This window comes from Anabrus simplex, chromosome 1 (assembly GCF_040414725.1).
Source record: "Anabrus simplex isolate iqAnaSimp1 chromosome 1, ASM4041472v1, whole genome shotgun sequence".
NCBI lineage: Eukaryota > Metazoa > Arthropoda > Insecta > Orthoptera > Tettigoniidae > Anabrus > Anabrus simplex.
The window spans coordinates 631,570,726-631,588,782 of record NC_090265.1 but is presented as its reverse complement, the minus strand read 5'-3'; the positions used below and the strand labels follow the sequence as shown (position 1 = coordinate 631,588,782).

Sequence of the window (18,057 nt, the reverse complement as noted above, 5' to 3'; positions counted from 1 at the left end):
GTGATACCCATGTCACCTTATGGCAGTCTTTATGTGGAAATATAGTACCGCCAATAACCAAATCTTGGCTTTCACAGAAGTCCACAATCAGCTGTCCATTCTCATTTCGTTCTCCTAAACCATGCCTTCCCATAATATGTTCAAGTCCTTCGTTGTCCTGTCCCACTTTTGCATTCAAATCTCCTCCAACTAGGATGATATCCTTCCTTTTCTGTTTTTTAATCGTTCTATTAAGATGCCCATAGAACGCCTGTTTGTCTTCCTCCTCCGCCGACTCAGTAGGTGCATAGCATACTATCAACACAACGTTTCTAATATTGGTCTTAAAACGTGCCACTATTATCCTTTCCGTCACTGGGTACCACTCCATAAGGCTCCTCTTGGCCTCTTCATCCATTAATATACCCACACCTCCATAACTTGCTCCGTCACCCTCGGGTCTTCCAGAGTATACAAATGTAGCTCCATCATGGGTTGCCAATTCCCCAAACTCACCCCATCTCACCTCACTCAAACCTAGGATGTTCAGCCCATAACTCCTCATACATGCCACTGCCTGTCGTAGCCTTCCACTTTGCTGTAGAGTCCTCACATTCCATAGCTCAATTTTCGTTAGCCTTTTCAAGCCAAAGGTCATCTTTGGATCAGTCCGGTTTCTCATTGTTGATGTTTCTGTAATAAGGTAATTTAAGGTTGTGTGAGTTATTGGCCCACAGCACCCGAGCTTGGTGGTGGGGCTGCCACCTACGCCTCCAAGCCTGCTGTTTTCTGTTGGGGTAGTTTCCCTTAACCTTTGAAGATCCCTCTTCACCACAAGGCAGTGGTTTTCCTCTTTATTTTACCCCAAGAGGAAGGGTTTGAGTGAGGTGAAATGGAGTGAGTTTGGGGAATTGGCAACCCATGATGGAGCTACATTTGTATACTCTGGAAGACCCGAGGGCGACAGAGCAAGTTATGGAGGTGTGGGTATATTAATGGATAAAGAGGCCAAGAGGAGCCTCCACCAACTTTGCCGTACCAAAAGTCTCCTTCTCCGCCTCAGTTGCTGTTAAGAGCCCCGTTAGCCGTTACTTTTCAGAGTTTCTGTAAGGCCTTCACAGCTACTGTAGCGGTCCTGAGGCACACAAGTTCCCCGCTGTACTTCACCCTTACAGGCTATCCCCTACTTTGTACCGTTGCCTGTCCCCCACGACGTGGACCAATTAGAGTATAGTTCTAGTGTATGGGACCCTCACCAGGATTACTTGATACAAGAACTGGTAAGGATTCAAACAAAAGCATTTTCAAGAAAATGAGTGTTACAAAAATGTTGCAAACTTTAAACTGGGAATACTTGGAAGTAAGGAGACAAGCTGCTTGACTAAGCGGAATGTTTCGAGCTGTCAGTAGAGAGATGGCTTGGAATGACATTAATAGATTAATAAGCTTGAGTGAAGTTTTTAAAAGTAGGAAATATAAATTGAAGATAAAGTTGGAATTCAAGAGAACAAAAATAAACTTTCTTCAGCTTATCCCAGCTATTTGTGGGATAGCTAGAGACACCCAGGCTTAATTTGGTTATGGCCGGGGGTTTAAGACCGAATGTCCCTGACGCCACATGATTTTTGGGATGAAAATCTCTGGCGAGGATCGACCAGGATTCGAACCTCGACCTTCTGGGTGGGAAGCCAGCAGGTAAGCCAGTGAGCTAATCATGCTCTCTGAATTCAAGAGGTCAAAATGGGGGCAAATATTTGTTTATAACAGGGTTTGGCAAACATTTTTTATAAAGGGCCAAATATTACATTCTGCGTGCCAAAAGACTAATTCTAGGATTTTTTAGGTAGGTCTGCTTAAAATAACAACAAAAACAATTTTTCACAAATTTACTGATAAAAAGTAATATAATGCAAATACTAAGACTACAGTTATTGTATGAATCACAGCTTTGATAATCAGGAATGAAATGGTTGTTTTGGAGATAACATTTCACCAAATAGGGACTCAAATTTAGTATTACCTGTCATCAAAATTGACTGCAAATATTCATGTGTTAATGCTGACGTGTATTGAGGCTTTACATATTTCATTTTTGAAAATGTCATTTCACCCAAGTACAGAGGTGTGAAAATTATTAGACTCAAGATGATTTTCTTTTAAAAGGAGCACATTTTATTGTCTAAGGACTTCAAGAATGACAATAAGCTAATTGAAGACATCAATGAGTGTGGAAGAGAAATTCAAGGTCCTCCAATCATGGGACATGAATTTGAACATGCCCTTCAGAGTCTGAAAGAAGGAAAAGCAACCAGTGTAGATGAAATCCCAGCAAAATTACTGAAAAAGTTAGGTATCAACATGAAAGACCAAATTTCAGAGTAATAAATGAATGCTACGAAAGAGGAATCGTGCCAGAAGACTTCACACAATGCAGAACCATTATCATACCTAAAATAGGAAGGGCAGTTGACTGCACCAATTATAGAACGCTATCAATATTAACACATGCCTCCAGGATACTCATTAACATAGTTAAGAACAGAATAAAAGGAAAAGTAGATATGTTGGAGAAGACCAGTTTGGATTTAGAGAAGGCAGAGGAACAAGAGAAGCAATACTGGGCTTACGCAAGTTATTGGAGAGAAGGATGGAAATGAATAGAATGACTTATCTTACCTTCATTGACTTTGAAAAAGCTTTTGACAATGTGAACTGGGAACTACTGTTTAGAACTATGAGGAAAATAGGACTGGGCTGGAAGGATAGAAGAATGATTAATCAACTGTATTTGAACCGAAGCACAAAAATAATCATCAGTCAGGTAGAAGAAAAGGCCAGGATTAGGAAAGGAGTTAGACAAGGTTGTCCCCGATCACTGTATTTATTTAATATGTTCATTGAGGAAGCTATTCAGATCATGAAGGAGAAGATAAAAGGAATAAAAGTCAATGGTGAAAGGATACATTGTATCAGATTTGCAGATGACATTGTGTTAATTGCAGACTCAGAAAAAGAAATGAATAGACTGCTTAAAATCCTCTCAGCTACTCTTAAACTATGGAAATTAAAAGCAACTTTTCTTGGCGATAGATCATTTTCCAGACCCATAACCCACAACATCTGAAAAACAAGAGAATTACTCATAATAATGGAAATATATCTATATTTCAAGCTAAAATGCAAACATAAATACTCATAAATTATTATTTAATGAGTGATTAAAGATGAAACACACCTAGAGCACCTTCAAACCAGCTCTAAAACAGCAACAATCATATCCTCAGCACTCGCAACAAAGACAGTTGACTGCTTAAACAGTGCTACCAACAATATTTTCTGGCTATGTGATTCTAGAAAATATCAAACTTTTTGCTTTGAGTCTAATTATTTTCTCACCTCTGTAGGTACTACCAAATACAGAGAGAAATTCCTGAACAAATTCATCACTTGGAAGACACTTATAGGATTCTGTTAGATTCTTTTCTTGGAATTTGCCTTTTAGCATGTAATTACACTGCAGATTAATCACTTCCAATTGAAGGTTAGGTGGAAGTTCTTCAATTATATAATCAAATGAATTTTGAAATACAGTAGAGTCTCGATTATCCGACCTAAACGGGACCTGGAGTACGTCGGATCACCGAAAATGTCGGATAATACAGAATAACTTTGAAAATGAACTAAAATAAACAGGAAGACTATACTGTATTACGTACTATGTTTTGCGGGACTCTATTTATTGTCTTATTACTCTTTTCTTACTACGCCTGTAGCCAGGTGCAGACGTCTTGGCTTGGGCTGCAAGAGTTTTGATGTCAGCATCTTGAAATTCAGCCCAGTCTTATCACAATTAAAAATCTGATCACCGGTTAATCCTTCAGCAAGAATTATTTCTTGAAATTGTCTTTTAAATTTCACAACCTCATCGGATTTAGCTGGCAGTTCTTCTCCACAGATATTAAGCTGCCCAATGCCGTACCGTTTTTCCCACCGATCAAGCCACCCAGCAATAGCAGTAAAATCAGGGTCCCTTTATTAAACTCCTACTGGATATACACCGCCATTTCTTGCAGAATGGGACCAGTTATTGACAAGCCCTTTTCCTGGTTTTTAGTGAACCAAAGAAATAGTGCTTCACTTACTTTTATGTACTCACATTTTTCATTGTTTTTTTCTAATTTTCAGTGCATCACTTGTTGCTCTGGTAGAGCACCACTTTTCAATTTATTCCCTCGTATGTTTCCAGCCTCCCACTGTAACATGTCCAACACCATAATCTGAAGCCATTTTTTTGGAGAGTTTCCCCTTTGTCCAGTCTCTTTAACCCACTCTACTTGTCTTCCACAGAAACAATCACTTTCTTACGTTTACTCGCCATACTCAGAGAGGATATGAAAACTATAACATCCGCACCCAACCAATACTACATTGCAAAATCCTACCGCATGACTGCTAGTGCTTGTCCCACAGTCGCACCCTCCACACCCCGTGTCCCAGAATTGCATCCACCTAAAGATCAAATTAAGCCTACCAGTGTCGGATAACACGGAGTGTCGGATAAGCGAAGGTCGGTTGAGCGAGACTCTACTGTATGGAAATGTATCTCCACTTACATCAAGACCTGATAAACATTGCGGGAACTGTTATTTGAGCTCAGAAAATATATCCTCTGCAAATGTTTGTGGGAATGGAGATTTCACTTCTTTTAACCCATTTGCATCACATTTAAATGCTGCTCTAAAGCAGTCATCAGCACAATATTATTTAGAAAATCATATAAAACCAACCAGTAGAGATTCCTTTCTGAAAATTTGCATGAATGATAATGAAAGAATAAGCTTACCAATGCCACGTTTCTAGTACGTCTGCGGAGTGTGTCGAGGTACGAACTTGTTTTGAAAGACAGCCCACCATCTTCATTTGTATCACTTTCAGTGTCATCAACACTATTACACACATTGCTAGAACTCGAACTAAGACCTTCAGGGTCTTTTTCATCACAAACATCATTGCCTTCAATATCACTCTCTAAAACACTGCTAGCTTTCGTACTCAATCTTCATCAGCATCAACACATCTGCTTAATGCTATGATGGCAACTGGTGTGAACGAAATAATGTGAACAAAGATTCTCTTATCTCTTGTTCGTGAAGTGTGTGATAACCTGGAACAAGGGAAATATCTAAAGCCACTTGTCTAAACTTCAGCTCAGCTCAGAATGCATACAAGTGGCATCTATGGGTTGGTAACTAAACTACATGTATTGATATACAGCAGTGCTTTGTTGCGAGTTAAGCTCGTCATTGTATTCTTATGCCACGGATGACTTTTACGAACTAGGGTCGTCAAATGATACAGTTGGGTTAAATTTTCATTGCATGGGAAATGCACGAAACAGCTTGACATGATTTGTGATTCAATCAAAGCCAGTTGCCATTGAAATTACAAGTTGAATCCATTAAGAAATCCTACGATATCATCAGCAAAAGCAAATTTCCAAAGCCATTCAGTGTTTGAAAATAGTGGTTGAGGGCTGTTTTACTCATTGAGAAAAATTTCAATCTCTGCTCCGAGTCCAAAAAAAATCTTAATAAAACCTCACCACTGTTGAGCTGTTGAACTTCTGTGGCAAGTCAGGATTTTCAGCTTCCACTTCTATCAGAAAATCACGGAATTGACAATGGTTCAGTCACGAAAACGAATGAAGTTCACCATTGGCACAACTGGTTTAAAACACATGATAGATTCAGATATTTCCCACAAGGTACCTGCTGGTGAATAATACGATGAATAACCATAAGCTTTGAACACCTTGCATTTTTATAAGCCTTTATGAAAAGGTTTCCAATTAAGTCTTAGCCTATTCCACTTCAGATTGTACGTCATTAACGTTTTCTCAACTTGAAAATACTTTCGCCTGTAGTTATTCCACGCAGAGTATTCATAGAAGCTAATTCTTCAGTCACTTCAAAGCCAAAGACTTCTTGGATAAACAGCACCAACTGTAATGTCTGTCGACTCATCGAGAGCAAAGTCACCGTCATTAAACAATTTTCCTTCCTTGACTAACAAATGAGCTACTTGTAAACTTACTTTAGTTGCAGCCTCATTTTGAGTTTTCATTTTTATGAAAAAACTCTGCTGTAATTTAATAGTCCATTTTAAAGTTTCTGATTTTTCTGAGTGTTCCTTCCCCGTTAGTTGGTAATATTGTGACAAATGCTTAGTCTCGTATTGCCAACATATATTGTTTAGTACAGCTATAGTGTACTGCACAATAAACACATTGTTTTGCCATCTAATTCAGTAACAAAATAATTCTCACTCCACTCTGGCTTAAAAGCATGACACTCAGAGTCTACTTTTCTCTTCCTTTGTGGTTTCAACAGCAACGTGATGGATGTGCACTGTTAATTAAACAAGAACAAAATGTCCTAGAACAGCGATACATGTGGCACTGCTGATGCTGCCTAATTATCCTCTTCTTCTCCTCTTCTTCCGGTCATTTGTTGGATTCAGCATTAGCACTTTACCCAGTAACCACACTTTTGTATCCTAGCGCGTTCTTGATTATTAAGTATTTTCACTTGTAAATTAGTTTATGGGATTTGAGTTATTGGTTGTTTGAATGAAGTCTCTGTGTGATGATTAAAGTTTATCTGTCGTCCTTTCACACCAGACAAATGCTGGGGCTGTACCTTAATTAAGGCCACATCCGTTTCCTTTCCACTCCCAGGCCTTTCCTATCCCGCTGTTGCCATAAGACCTATCTGTGTTGGTGCAACATAAAGCAAATTCTATCTGTAGTCCAGTATTGATTTAAAGCTATGGGTAGCATCTTCCATTTAGTATCTCTTAACCTTATTGTATTTCTTCATCTCCAATTATTGTGTGGTATGGAATATTCATTTTCTTATATTGATATAATGAATACGTTTAATTATGCTTTAGTCAGAACTCATTCGTTATCAGTGCTACAGTACCGGCAGTGAATTTATTCTGTTTATGATTTTATACTGAAATGGCACATTCATCTAGGGAATCGGTTAGTATTTTCACTAAGAGAACCGTAGGAGTGTGGATAAGGCAAGTGGCACTTGTCGGTAGTTGAATGTTATTTGTGATGAGATCTTGGGAGAAAACCTTTTGTTGGGTCATGTATTTAGGGCATTGGAACAAAATGTGATTGACAGTACCTACAATTTGTTGACATGAGCATATGTCTGTATCAGTAAAATGAAATTTGTATTTGTATTCAGGTGTTAGGGCGTGATTAAATCTTAATCTAATTATGGTAGTGATGTGTCTCCTTGAATACGTGCCTGATAAGAACCAAGGGGCTCGCCGGAGCTCATGTTGTATTTGGTAGTATGCTTTCTCATTCTCAGATCTTAAAATCTCTGCCAAAAATCTGTTTCTCCATTCTTGTTGTTTTGTTATGTTACTACTTGACAACATCTCATCAGAAGAAAAATACTGTAGAAACAAACAAAATACTGTAGAACTGAATAATAGAAATTTTTAAAACACTTTTGCACATGTGAAAGCAGTCTTGTATACTAGAAAGGAGTACTAATAAAACTATCACATTCAAACAACAACAACAACAATGTCATTACTACTAAACGCCCTGCTACCACTGCACTGCCTACATTTTAAAATACGTTCCTTTTCGGATATAACAGTTTCGCGTAGTGAGAACTAATTTATTCTAAAATGAATCAGGATAAACAGTTCGGCCTAGGAAGAGCTTGTTCCTCCTAAAGTCAGTTAGAAACAGTAATGTATGAATGTATGTATACATGTATGTATGTATGTATGTAATGGAAAGGGAAAAGACACCATTAATCAGCATAATGTTTAGCAGCAGAGTGTTCTCTAGCATGTTGGTAGGCTAGAACATAGCTTTCGCTCATAAGAATGTAGCATAATTCATACATAAAATACTGACACATGAGGTCGAAGGCTGTACGCTGCGTGGGCTGTGTTGCTAATTGCGAAGAACGAAGCCTGCACAGCGTACGTTCTCTGGTTTTCATCGTTGTTACTACGAAAGAATGTACTGTGCTCGTTGATCGGCACTGCAGCATAAGATTTCGTTTGTATAGTTCTCGAAAAATTATAGATGGCAGCAAACTACAGCTCTACATGTCACGTTCCTCCTTCCCAATCGTTTCAGAGCAGTGTCGAATCAACAGCAGTGTGCACGTAACGGCGGCCACGTGCGAACATAACCTGAACAACATTGATTTAAACCAACTGAATAGACTTAAGATATCACACATAATTTTTATGTACTAATTATTATGTAGAGGGGCTGTCTGGCCGAGGCGGTAAAGGCATGCTCGGTTCACTCGGAAGGACATGGGTTCGATTCCTCATCAGGAAGTCTTAAAATGTAAGAAACGAAATTTCCACTTCCGGAGGTGCACATGGCCCTGAGGTTCACTCAGCTTACACCAAAAATGAGTACCAAGTTAATTCCTGGGGGGTAAAGGCGGCCGGGTGTAGAGCTAACCACTCTACCCCACCAACTGCCAAGGTTACGGATGGTGGAAGCCTTTACCTTCCACCCCTCCAAGGGCCTTCATGGCCTGTACAGAGATGACTTTGCTTTTTAATTATTACGTAAGCGTATCCCTTATACAAACAATTCCGAACGGTCTAAAAACCAAATAAACTCATTACCAGCCATATTTTATTAGTTAACGTCATACGTTGAACTTTTTAATGAAAAGAAAAATGTACTAATTTCAGTCCACTATTTCCATGGTAAGGGATCTATCAATATTAGTATGGTTTTAGAGATATGAAGTAGAAAATGTGAACTCAAATATAGTGAAATAAAAAATGATATCCAAGTTCAAAACTGCTCGCACCAGAACAAAAAAAAAAAAAAAAAAAACACTTTGTATTTCAGACAAAATGTTAGCCCATTTGAAACCTGATAAAAATCAAATATTAAGACATTGCAACAATATGGCAATATGTCATAAGTTAATTAGCCCATTTGAGAAGTTTCAGCGCAATAATTGATAAAAATTAATATTGAAATCTGGAGCTTTGCACTGTTTCATATGCAATCCATTTATCTGCATCTTTTCAACACATTTTTCATTGCCTCAATAATGGCTATTACCGCCTCTAGCCGCAGTTACAATTGTGATTCGATCTTCGATCGGGAGGATGTGATCTCAAATGTTCTCTTGTGCTATAAGCTTCCATTCTGCCTGGAGCACCACCCCAAGTTGAGTCGATGTGTCAAGGGAATGACTCTTAGCACGTCTCCCAAGCATATCCTCGACATGCTCTTTGTGGTTTAGGTCAGGACTATGAACAGGCCACACCATGCGCTCAATTCCAACTTCATCCAGGTACTCTCGTACACAAATGGCAACGTGTTGGCGAGCATTGTCATGCATCAAGATAAAGTTCTTGCCAATGCCAGGTGCAAAAACACCACATGATCCACAAAAATTTCCTCAATGTATCGGTGGGTTGCCAGACTTCCATTCTTAACGAACACAAGCTCCTTGCGCGCATCAGTGATAATCCAAGCCCAGACCATCACAGAGCCTCCAGCGAACGGTGTCCTTACAGAAAAAGTACAGGGTGAATAATGTTCTCCGGACCTTCGCCATACCCTCTCCATTTTATCTGTCCTCCTTAAACAGAATCTGGATTCATCCGTAAACAGCACTGAACTCCATTGCTCAACAGTCCAGTTTTGATGGGCGTTGGAGAATTGCATTTGTGAGGTATGGTACTCACATGTAAGCAGAGGTCCTGTCCTCTTGGAGTTTAAATCTACTTCATACAACCTCCTCCTTACTGTCCTTTTGTTGATGTTCGTGCCCTGTACTTGCTGAAAGTAAATACAAAAATTTTAATATTCCACCTACTCAATACTAAAAAATCATGTGATGTTTTTACAAAAACATTACAATGACGTTAAAAGGTACTAGTTTCGGTCCACTGTGGACCATCATCAGCCTAGCCAAATTACAACAGTAAAAGACATAGTGATAAAAATAGTATGGAGAAATGAGAGGATCTAAAAGGATGGGATGGTGGTGGAATGACAGATAAAAGTGAAAAAACCGTATTTGCGAATAATGATAAAAGTAACAGAAGTGTTCACAATGACAAGTAAAATCTTGTGAAGTCACAGTAAAAACTCTTGATGAGATAGTCAGGTTGGCAGTTGCTCCTCTGTTGCACGATTGACATATATAACTACGTATATGCTTCTAGAAAGTTGTAGATGTAAGTTCCACTTTTGCGTAGAGGGAAGAATTGTCCAATGAGACTAGCACCAGATTAAAATTGACAAAGTTGAACCTGTTCTATGGTGGAAATAAAGGCTTTCTGTGCCTGTGCCTTTCTGTGCAAAAGTGGAACTTACATCTACAACTTTCTAGAAGCATATACGTAGTTATATATGTCAATCGTGCAACAGAGGAGCAACTGCCAACCTGACTATCTCATCAAGAGTTTTTACTGTGACTTCACAAGATTTTACTTGTCATTGTGAACACTTCTGTTACTTTTATCATTATTCGCAAATACGGTTTTTTCACTTTTATCTGTCATTCCACCACCATCCCATCCTTTTAGATCCTCTCATTTCTCCATACTATTTTTATCACTATGTCTTTTACTGTTGTAATTTGGCTAGGCTGATGATGGTCCACAGTGGACCGAAACTAGTACCTTTTAACGTCATTGTAATGTTTTTGTAAAAACATCACATGATTTTTTAGTATTGAGTAGGTGGAATATTAAAATTTTTGTATTTACTTTAAGCATAGTCTCAGCTCAATACGGAACCTAACAATGAAGTTTATTACTTTTAACTGTACTTGCTGGAAATGTTTTCTGGCCTCCACAGCTGTTGTGTGTCGATCACGAAGAAAGCTATCATCGCTTTCAGTAGTGCTTCTCCTACGACCACAACTGGGCCTGCTGGTATAGATATTGTCCTCTCTGTACCTTTTAACAGTTCTGTATATGTTAGAACAAGACATGCCTATAATATCTGCTACATGGCGTATGTTGTGCCCATCGTCCGCTAATGCCACAACCCTTGGTGCGTTTTCAGGTGCCATTATGAGCTAACTTAGAAGTGAGACCAACTGTCATAGACAAGCTGTAATGTCCACAAAAATGCGCAGCATGAGAATTCACAACATTCAACCTAAAGCTGTTTGTGGTTATTCTTGTCCAAAGGCAGGAAAAGGCAATATTGGTGATGTGATTGTCACGACCAATAATCTATCAATTATTGCGTTGGAACTTCTCAAATGGGCTAATCAATCAATCAATCAATCAATCAATACTGATCTGCATTTAGGGCAGTCGCCCAGGTGGCAGATTCCCTATCTGTTGCTTTCCTAGCCTTTTCCTAAATGATTTCAAAGAAATTGGAAATTTATTGAACATCTCCCTTGTTAAGTTATTCCAATCCCTAACTCCCCTTCCTATAAATGAATATTTGCCCCAGTTTGTCCTCTTGAATTCCAACTTTATCTTCATATTGTGATCTTTCCTACTTTTATAAACGCCATTCAAACTTATTCGTCTACTAATGTCATTCCACGCCATCTCTCCGCTGACAGCTCGGAACATACCACTTAGTCGAGCAGCTCTTCTTCTTTCTCTCAATTCTTCCCAACCCAAACATTGCAACATTTTTGTAACGCTACTCTTTTGTCGGAAATCACCCAGAACAAATCGAGCTGCTTTTCTTTGGATTTTTTCCAGTTCTTGAATCAGGTAATCCTGGTGAGGGTCCCATACACTGGAACCATACTCTAGTTGGGGTCTTACCAGAGACTTATATGCACTCTCCTTTACATCCTTACTACAACCTCTAAACATCCTCATAACCATGTGCAGAGATCTGTACCCTTTATTTACAATCCCATTTATGTGATTACCTCAATGAAGATCTTTCCTTATATTAACACCTAGATACTTCCAATGATCCCCAAAAGGAACTTTCACCCCATCAACGCAGTAATTAAAACTGAGAGGACTTTTCCTATTTGTGAAACTCACAACCTGACTTTTAACCCCGTTTATCAACATACCATTGCCTGCTGTCCATCTCACAATATTTTCAAGGTCACATTGCAGTTGCTCACAATCTTGTAACTTATTTATCACTCTATAGAGAATAACATCATCTGCAAAAAGCCTTACCTACGATTCCACTCCTTTACTCATATCATTTATATATATAAGAAAACGTAAAGGTCCGATAATACTGCCTTGAGGAATTCCCCTCTTAATTATTACAGGGTCAGATAAAGCTTCACCTACTCTAATTCTCTGAGATCTATTTTCTAGAAATATAGCAACCCATTCAGTCACTCTTTTGTTTAGTCTAATTACACTCATTTTTGCCAGTAGTCTCCCATGATCCACCCTATCAAATGCTTTAGACAGGTCAATCGCAATACAGTCCATTTGACCTCCAGAATCCAAGATATCTGCTATATCTTGCTGGAATCCTACAAGTTGAGCTTCAGTGGAATAACCTTTCCTAAAACCGAATTGCCTTCTATCGAACCAGTTATTAATTTCACAAACATGTCTAATATAATCAGAAAGAATGCCTTCCCAAAGCTTACATACAATGCACGTCAAACTTACTGGCCTGTAATTTTCAGCTTTATGTCTATCACCCTTTCCTTTATACACAGGGGCTACTATAGCAACTCTCCATTCATCTGGTATAGCTCCTCTGACCAAACAATAATCAAATAAGTACTTCAGGTATGGTATTATATCCCAACCCATTGTCTTTAGTATATCTCCAGAAATCTGACCAATTCCAGCCGCTTTTCTAGTTTTCAACTTTTGTATCTTATTGTAAATGTCATTGTTATCATATGTAAATTTTATTACTTCTTTGGCCTTAGTCTCCTCCTCTGTCTCGACATCATCCTTGTAACCAACAATCTTTACATACTGCTGACTGAATACTTCTGCCTTTTGAAGATCCTCACATACACACTCCCCTTGTTCATTAATTATTCCTAGAATGTCCTTCTTGGAACCTGTTTCTGCCTTAATATACCTATACATACCCTTCCATTTTTCACTAAAATTTGTATGACTGCCAATTATGCTTGCCATCATGTTATCCTTAGCTGCCTTCTTTGCTAGATTCAAATTTTCTAGTAAGTTCCTTCAATTTCTCCTTACTTCCACAGCCATTTCTAACTCTATTTCTTTCCAGTCTGCACCTCCTTCTTAGTCTCTTTATTTCTCTATTATAATAAGGTGGGTCTTTACCATTCCTTACCACCCTTAAAGGTACAAACCTGTTTTTGCATTCCTCAACAATTTCTTTAAACCCATCCCAGAGTCTGTTTACATTTTTATTTACCGTTTTCCACCGATCATAGTTACTTTTTAGAAACTGCCTCATGCCTGATTTATCAGCCATATGGTACTGCCTAACAGTCCTACTTTTAAGACCTTCCTTTCTATCACATTTATTTTGAACTACGACAAAAACAGCTTCATGATTACCATCTATTACTTCAGTTTCCCTATACAGCTCATCTGGTTTTATCAGCACGACATCCAGGATATTTTTCCCTCTGGTTGGTTCCATCACTTTCTGAATCAGCTGTCCTTCCCATATTAACTTATTTGCCATTTGTTGGTCATGCTTCCTGTTGTTCACATTTCCTTCCCAATTGACATCTGGCAAATTCAGATCTCCCACTACAATCACATTTCTTTCCATGTCGTTTCCCACATAGCTGACTATCCTATCAAATAATTCCGAATCCGCGTCAGTGCTACCCTTTCCTGATCTGTACACTCCAAATATATTAAGTTGCCTATTATCTTTAGAAATGAGCCTTACACCTAGAATTTCATGTGTCTCATCTTTAACTTTTTCATAGCTTACAAATTCTTCTTTCACCAGAATGAACACTCCCCCTCCCACCATTCCTATCCTATCTCTACGATACACACTCCAGTGCCTTGAGAAAATTTCTGCATCCATTATATCATTTCTCAGCCATGATTCAACTCCTATTACAATATCTGGTAAATATATATGTATTAAATTATTTAATTCTATTCCTTTCTTTACAATACTTCTACAGTTCAACACTAACAATTTTATGTCATCCCTACTTGATTTCCAGTTCCCTGTTCCCTTATCACCGCTTATGATACATTGCCATAAAGTTGTAATGTCAATATATGTCATTTTTACCAGGTTTCAAATGGACGACATTAAACTTTGTCTGATTACATAGTGTTCTGCTTTTTTTGCTTGTGAGTGTAGTGTTTAATTTTAAAATCTGTAATTAGTAAAAAATGGCTACTTCGGAGGATTAAAATGTATGAAAGTGAGCAAGACCTAAATGTGCTAATAATAGCTCGATTAGTTATGCTTGTGTAGCTTGACTAGAGATTTGGTTTGACCCCTGATGTAAATGGTCTCTATAACAATGAACAGATTGTTTGTTGATGTCTTATTTTGAATTATTTCTTGGATCAGATTCTCTCTTTGTTAAATTTAAACTCAATAGAAAATGAGAATCCATCTCTGCCATGGTTTGGTTTTCTTTTCTTTCAGCTCTCTGGCAACCTTATCCAACAGATCGAGACTCGAATAAATGACATTGATGGGTCATCTTTCCAGTTGTAACAAGTGGTTAAATGTGGCATTTACTAAAATTAGGTTGTATAGAACTTTCAAGCAGTGTTGTACTTTTTTATATGCGTGTGTTTTTCTTAATTTTATTTTACAGAATGAAGATGATGAGTGACAATTTTACTTTTGCTCAGCAATTTTAATTATGCAGTGGCATGAATGAAATGACAGTCATTGAATTTGATATGTGTATATACAGTATAATAATCTGGCTGTCTGTTGAGTGAACATAAACGTTATTGTTGTTGTAAAGGCCAGATCTCTCATAGTGAACTTTATTTATGTGAATAGTCAAGAATGATATTGAGGAAATTAAAATTTCTTTTATGAAACTTGTCAGAAAGAGAAAGCTTTATTATTTAAAGAATTCGTTATTGATATTTTGTAATACCTTCCATGAATTACAGAATTAATATTCATGTCATATTGAAAATAATTTGGCAGATATTCGCTATTGAATCCTCAGCATTTCTATGTATATATGGAATACACGTTGTGTGTAGTGTAGTCAAGTTTTTAGGTATGTTTGAATGTGTTCTTGCAGTTCTTATACAAATACTTATGTGTATATATCAATTGACAAGATATTTTAATTATTTAATAAATCTTATCACTTATGTTATAATTAATTCAAACATAAGTTCAGGAGAAATATTTAGGTTAAAAATTAATATTAAAATGTGTATATATAATTACAGGTTCATATTATTGTGAACAGATGTAGCCAGTGGCAAATTACTGTAAGAACAGACATTGATGTACTTCCACTGTTCTCTATCATGGATATGTAATGATTATATATGTTGAATAAGAACTTTTTATCAGTTGTGATAAACAATAGCGTCTTAAAAAAATTCCTTGTGTTTTTATTTACAATACTATACCTCTGATTGCTGAGATTCCAAACTGTTGTATTCTTTGAACTATTTTTCAAATGTTCATACATCCTGTTCATTTCTAACTTTGACTTTATCTCCTTATTCTGTTTACCTTCCTGCCCAGGGTTACCATATTCTCTGAAGAAAAAAAGAGGACATCTTACAAACAATGACAGATGACAATGGAGTGGCTGTGGCTTGGATGCAAAAAACAATTTCTCCATTTAGTCATCCTTGAACGTATTTTTCTTTGTTGAAGTTGACTGCGGTGGTAAGCTGTGCTCTTTAGATCGTCAATTGTTTTTCAGTTGCTTAGTTCAATCTTCGAAGCGGTTTCCATGGAACTGTTGAATTCTCGCTCCAATTTGTGCCTGGCTTGATTGTGTTATAATTTAGTTGAAATACAGAGTAGTTTCTGTCTTGTCTTGCGTGTATGTTAGTGGACATCATGCCTAGAAGTACTCTGAAGGTTTTTAAGAAGAGGAGCCATGTTGGGAAACCTAAGAGTGCCTAGAAAATTCATAACCTCAACAGCAGATCACCAAGCAATTCATGTGAATTGAGTCCTCATGTCAGTTCTTCTGAAAAGAAACTGAAGTCATCACACGAAGAGTATAAAACATTTCTTGAAAATTCAAAAGGAGATATGAACGATGAACATGATAAAACCAATATTCAAAGATCTTTCAGACAGTGCATTGTTGAAAAAGTGCCTTCATGGTAAAAAGCAAAACCCCAATGAGAGCGTAAACAATGTAGTATGGTCGGAGCACCCCAAGACAACATTTATGCAGATAAGGACCCTGCATTTTGGTATTTACGATGCAATCTTAGGATTTAACAAAGGGTGCATTGGAAAATTCAAGGCGTTCAATAAAATCATCGGTAGTGTGGGAACCTATATGTGTAAAGCTATGCAGTCCGTTGACAGTGAAAGGGTTGAGAAGGCAGACAGGGCAGTTAGGGAGCTACAAAATAAGGCAGCAGGGATAAGAGAAATGCGGAAGAGAAAGATTTTGTTTGAGATGAAGGGAGAGGATTCCTATGGTGCCGGCATGTATTGAGAACCTGACAAAAGCTTTGATAGCAATTTCCCAAATAAAGTAAATTTTGGACATGAAAAATCCTTTTCATGGAGAACTATTCTACATGAAAAGCTGAAATTTTCAGTATCTATTGTTGAAAGTGTTCTTCATGATTTAATATAGCTGCTTTGGAAAATTTCATTTATTTCAAATTTTAGGTATGAAAATGTATAAGAAAATAGTACAAAAATGTAATGGTGAGATTGAAATTTCGTAAAAAGTCTCCAAACTATTTTCTAAAGAAATGGCTGTGTTAAATTAATCACGAAGGCATGTAAGTGTTGTAAATATGAAGACGCTGAGTGAAACACATCCCGAGAAAAAGCACATCAAATTCCTGAATTTAACATTAGAAGGATAGGACATACTCACTCCCCTCGAGAAGCAATTGTCAGACTAAGCTAGGGGTCCAAGGTCGCCAACTACACTCCCAATTAGTGAGCCACTGGGGTTCCTCCTCCTAGTTGCCTCTTATGACAGTAAAGAGATATTGTGGATGTATTCTACACAGCCCGCCTGGTGACTATGGTGGTGGTTAGGTTGTTCGTGCGGGGGTAGGCGTGGCATATGCGTTCTTTTTACCCGGAGGCTCTGGGTTCAGTTCCAAGTTAGTCTATGGATTTCAATCCTGAGCGAAGGTTTACTTAGCCTTGTGCAGTCAAATGAGGAGCTATATGATACGAGAGCAGTGAACCCACTCTAGAATACCAAACAGTAAGGGAAAGTGGGCCAAATACCAGTGGCGGTTTCTGGTATAGCGCAATGGAGCAATGAACCTCCAGTTTATATCACATTGTACTTAACTACTTAATTTTCACAACTGCATTGTCAATCTCGAAGCTTTTGCTAAGCTCATCTATCCGTAATATACTCGTACTGACTTTCAATTCAAGCGAGCCGCGTGAAGTCCTGGCTGGATACTCGTCTGGAATGCACCCCCTATGCAAGGCCACATCTCCGTCTGTACCTTGGCGAAGGGTGTGGTGAGGTGCGGGTAGTGATGGGTAGCTCGTGAATGAGTCGTTCATAATGAACGCTTCACTCTTATGAAGTGTGAACTGACCACTCAATTTCAATGAACTGGTAGTTCAAACACTTCACAGTTCTCATACTTCACGTTATTCACAGTTCAAAAACTTCATATCATTCACAACTCATTCGATTTGTCTGTCGCTCGCTCACTCTCTCTCTTCTCTACCTACGTCATTCATTTCCTCCTTAAATACTCCCAGTCCCATCCTACCTGTCAATTGTGTTATTACACCATTAAAGATATATAGCCTACAAAGACAATGACAATCCGACAGAGTGAGCACAGCAGACATGCAAATAAAATGCTTGCCTTGAGAATCTGGAAATAAAAAGTGCGCTGAATCCACAACCGAAAGAGTATCTTCCTTGCAGTAGTGTTCATATCATACACAAC

The 18,057-nt window shown here is 38.0% G+C and overlaps 1 protein-coding gene across 2 annotated transcripts in view; it reads left to right on the top strand.

The window, feature by feature from the left end:
- LOC136857229 (protein painting of fourth) overlaps positions 1–15,522 on the top strand; it is a 232,450-nt gene extending 216,928 nt beyond the window's left edge. Inside the window, exon 10 of one of the 2 annotated variants that reach the window (XM_067135710.2) lies at positions 14,766–15,522. In XM_067135710.2, coding sequence (XP_066991811.2) covers positions 14,766–14,783 — 18 coding nt within the window. In that variant the 3' untranslated portion in view covers positions 14,784–15,522. Of the gene's footprint in view, positions 1–14,590 lie in introns of both variants that reach the window. The other variant, XM_067135709.2, reaches the window with a different exon arrangement.
- Positions 15,523–18,057: the final 2,535 nt, after the last annotated feature.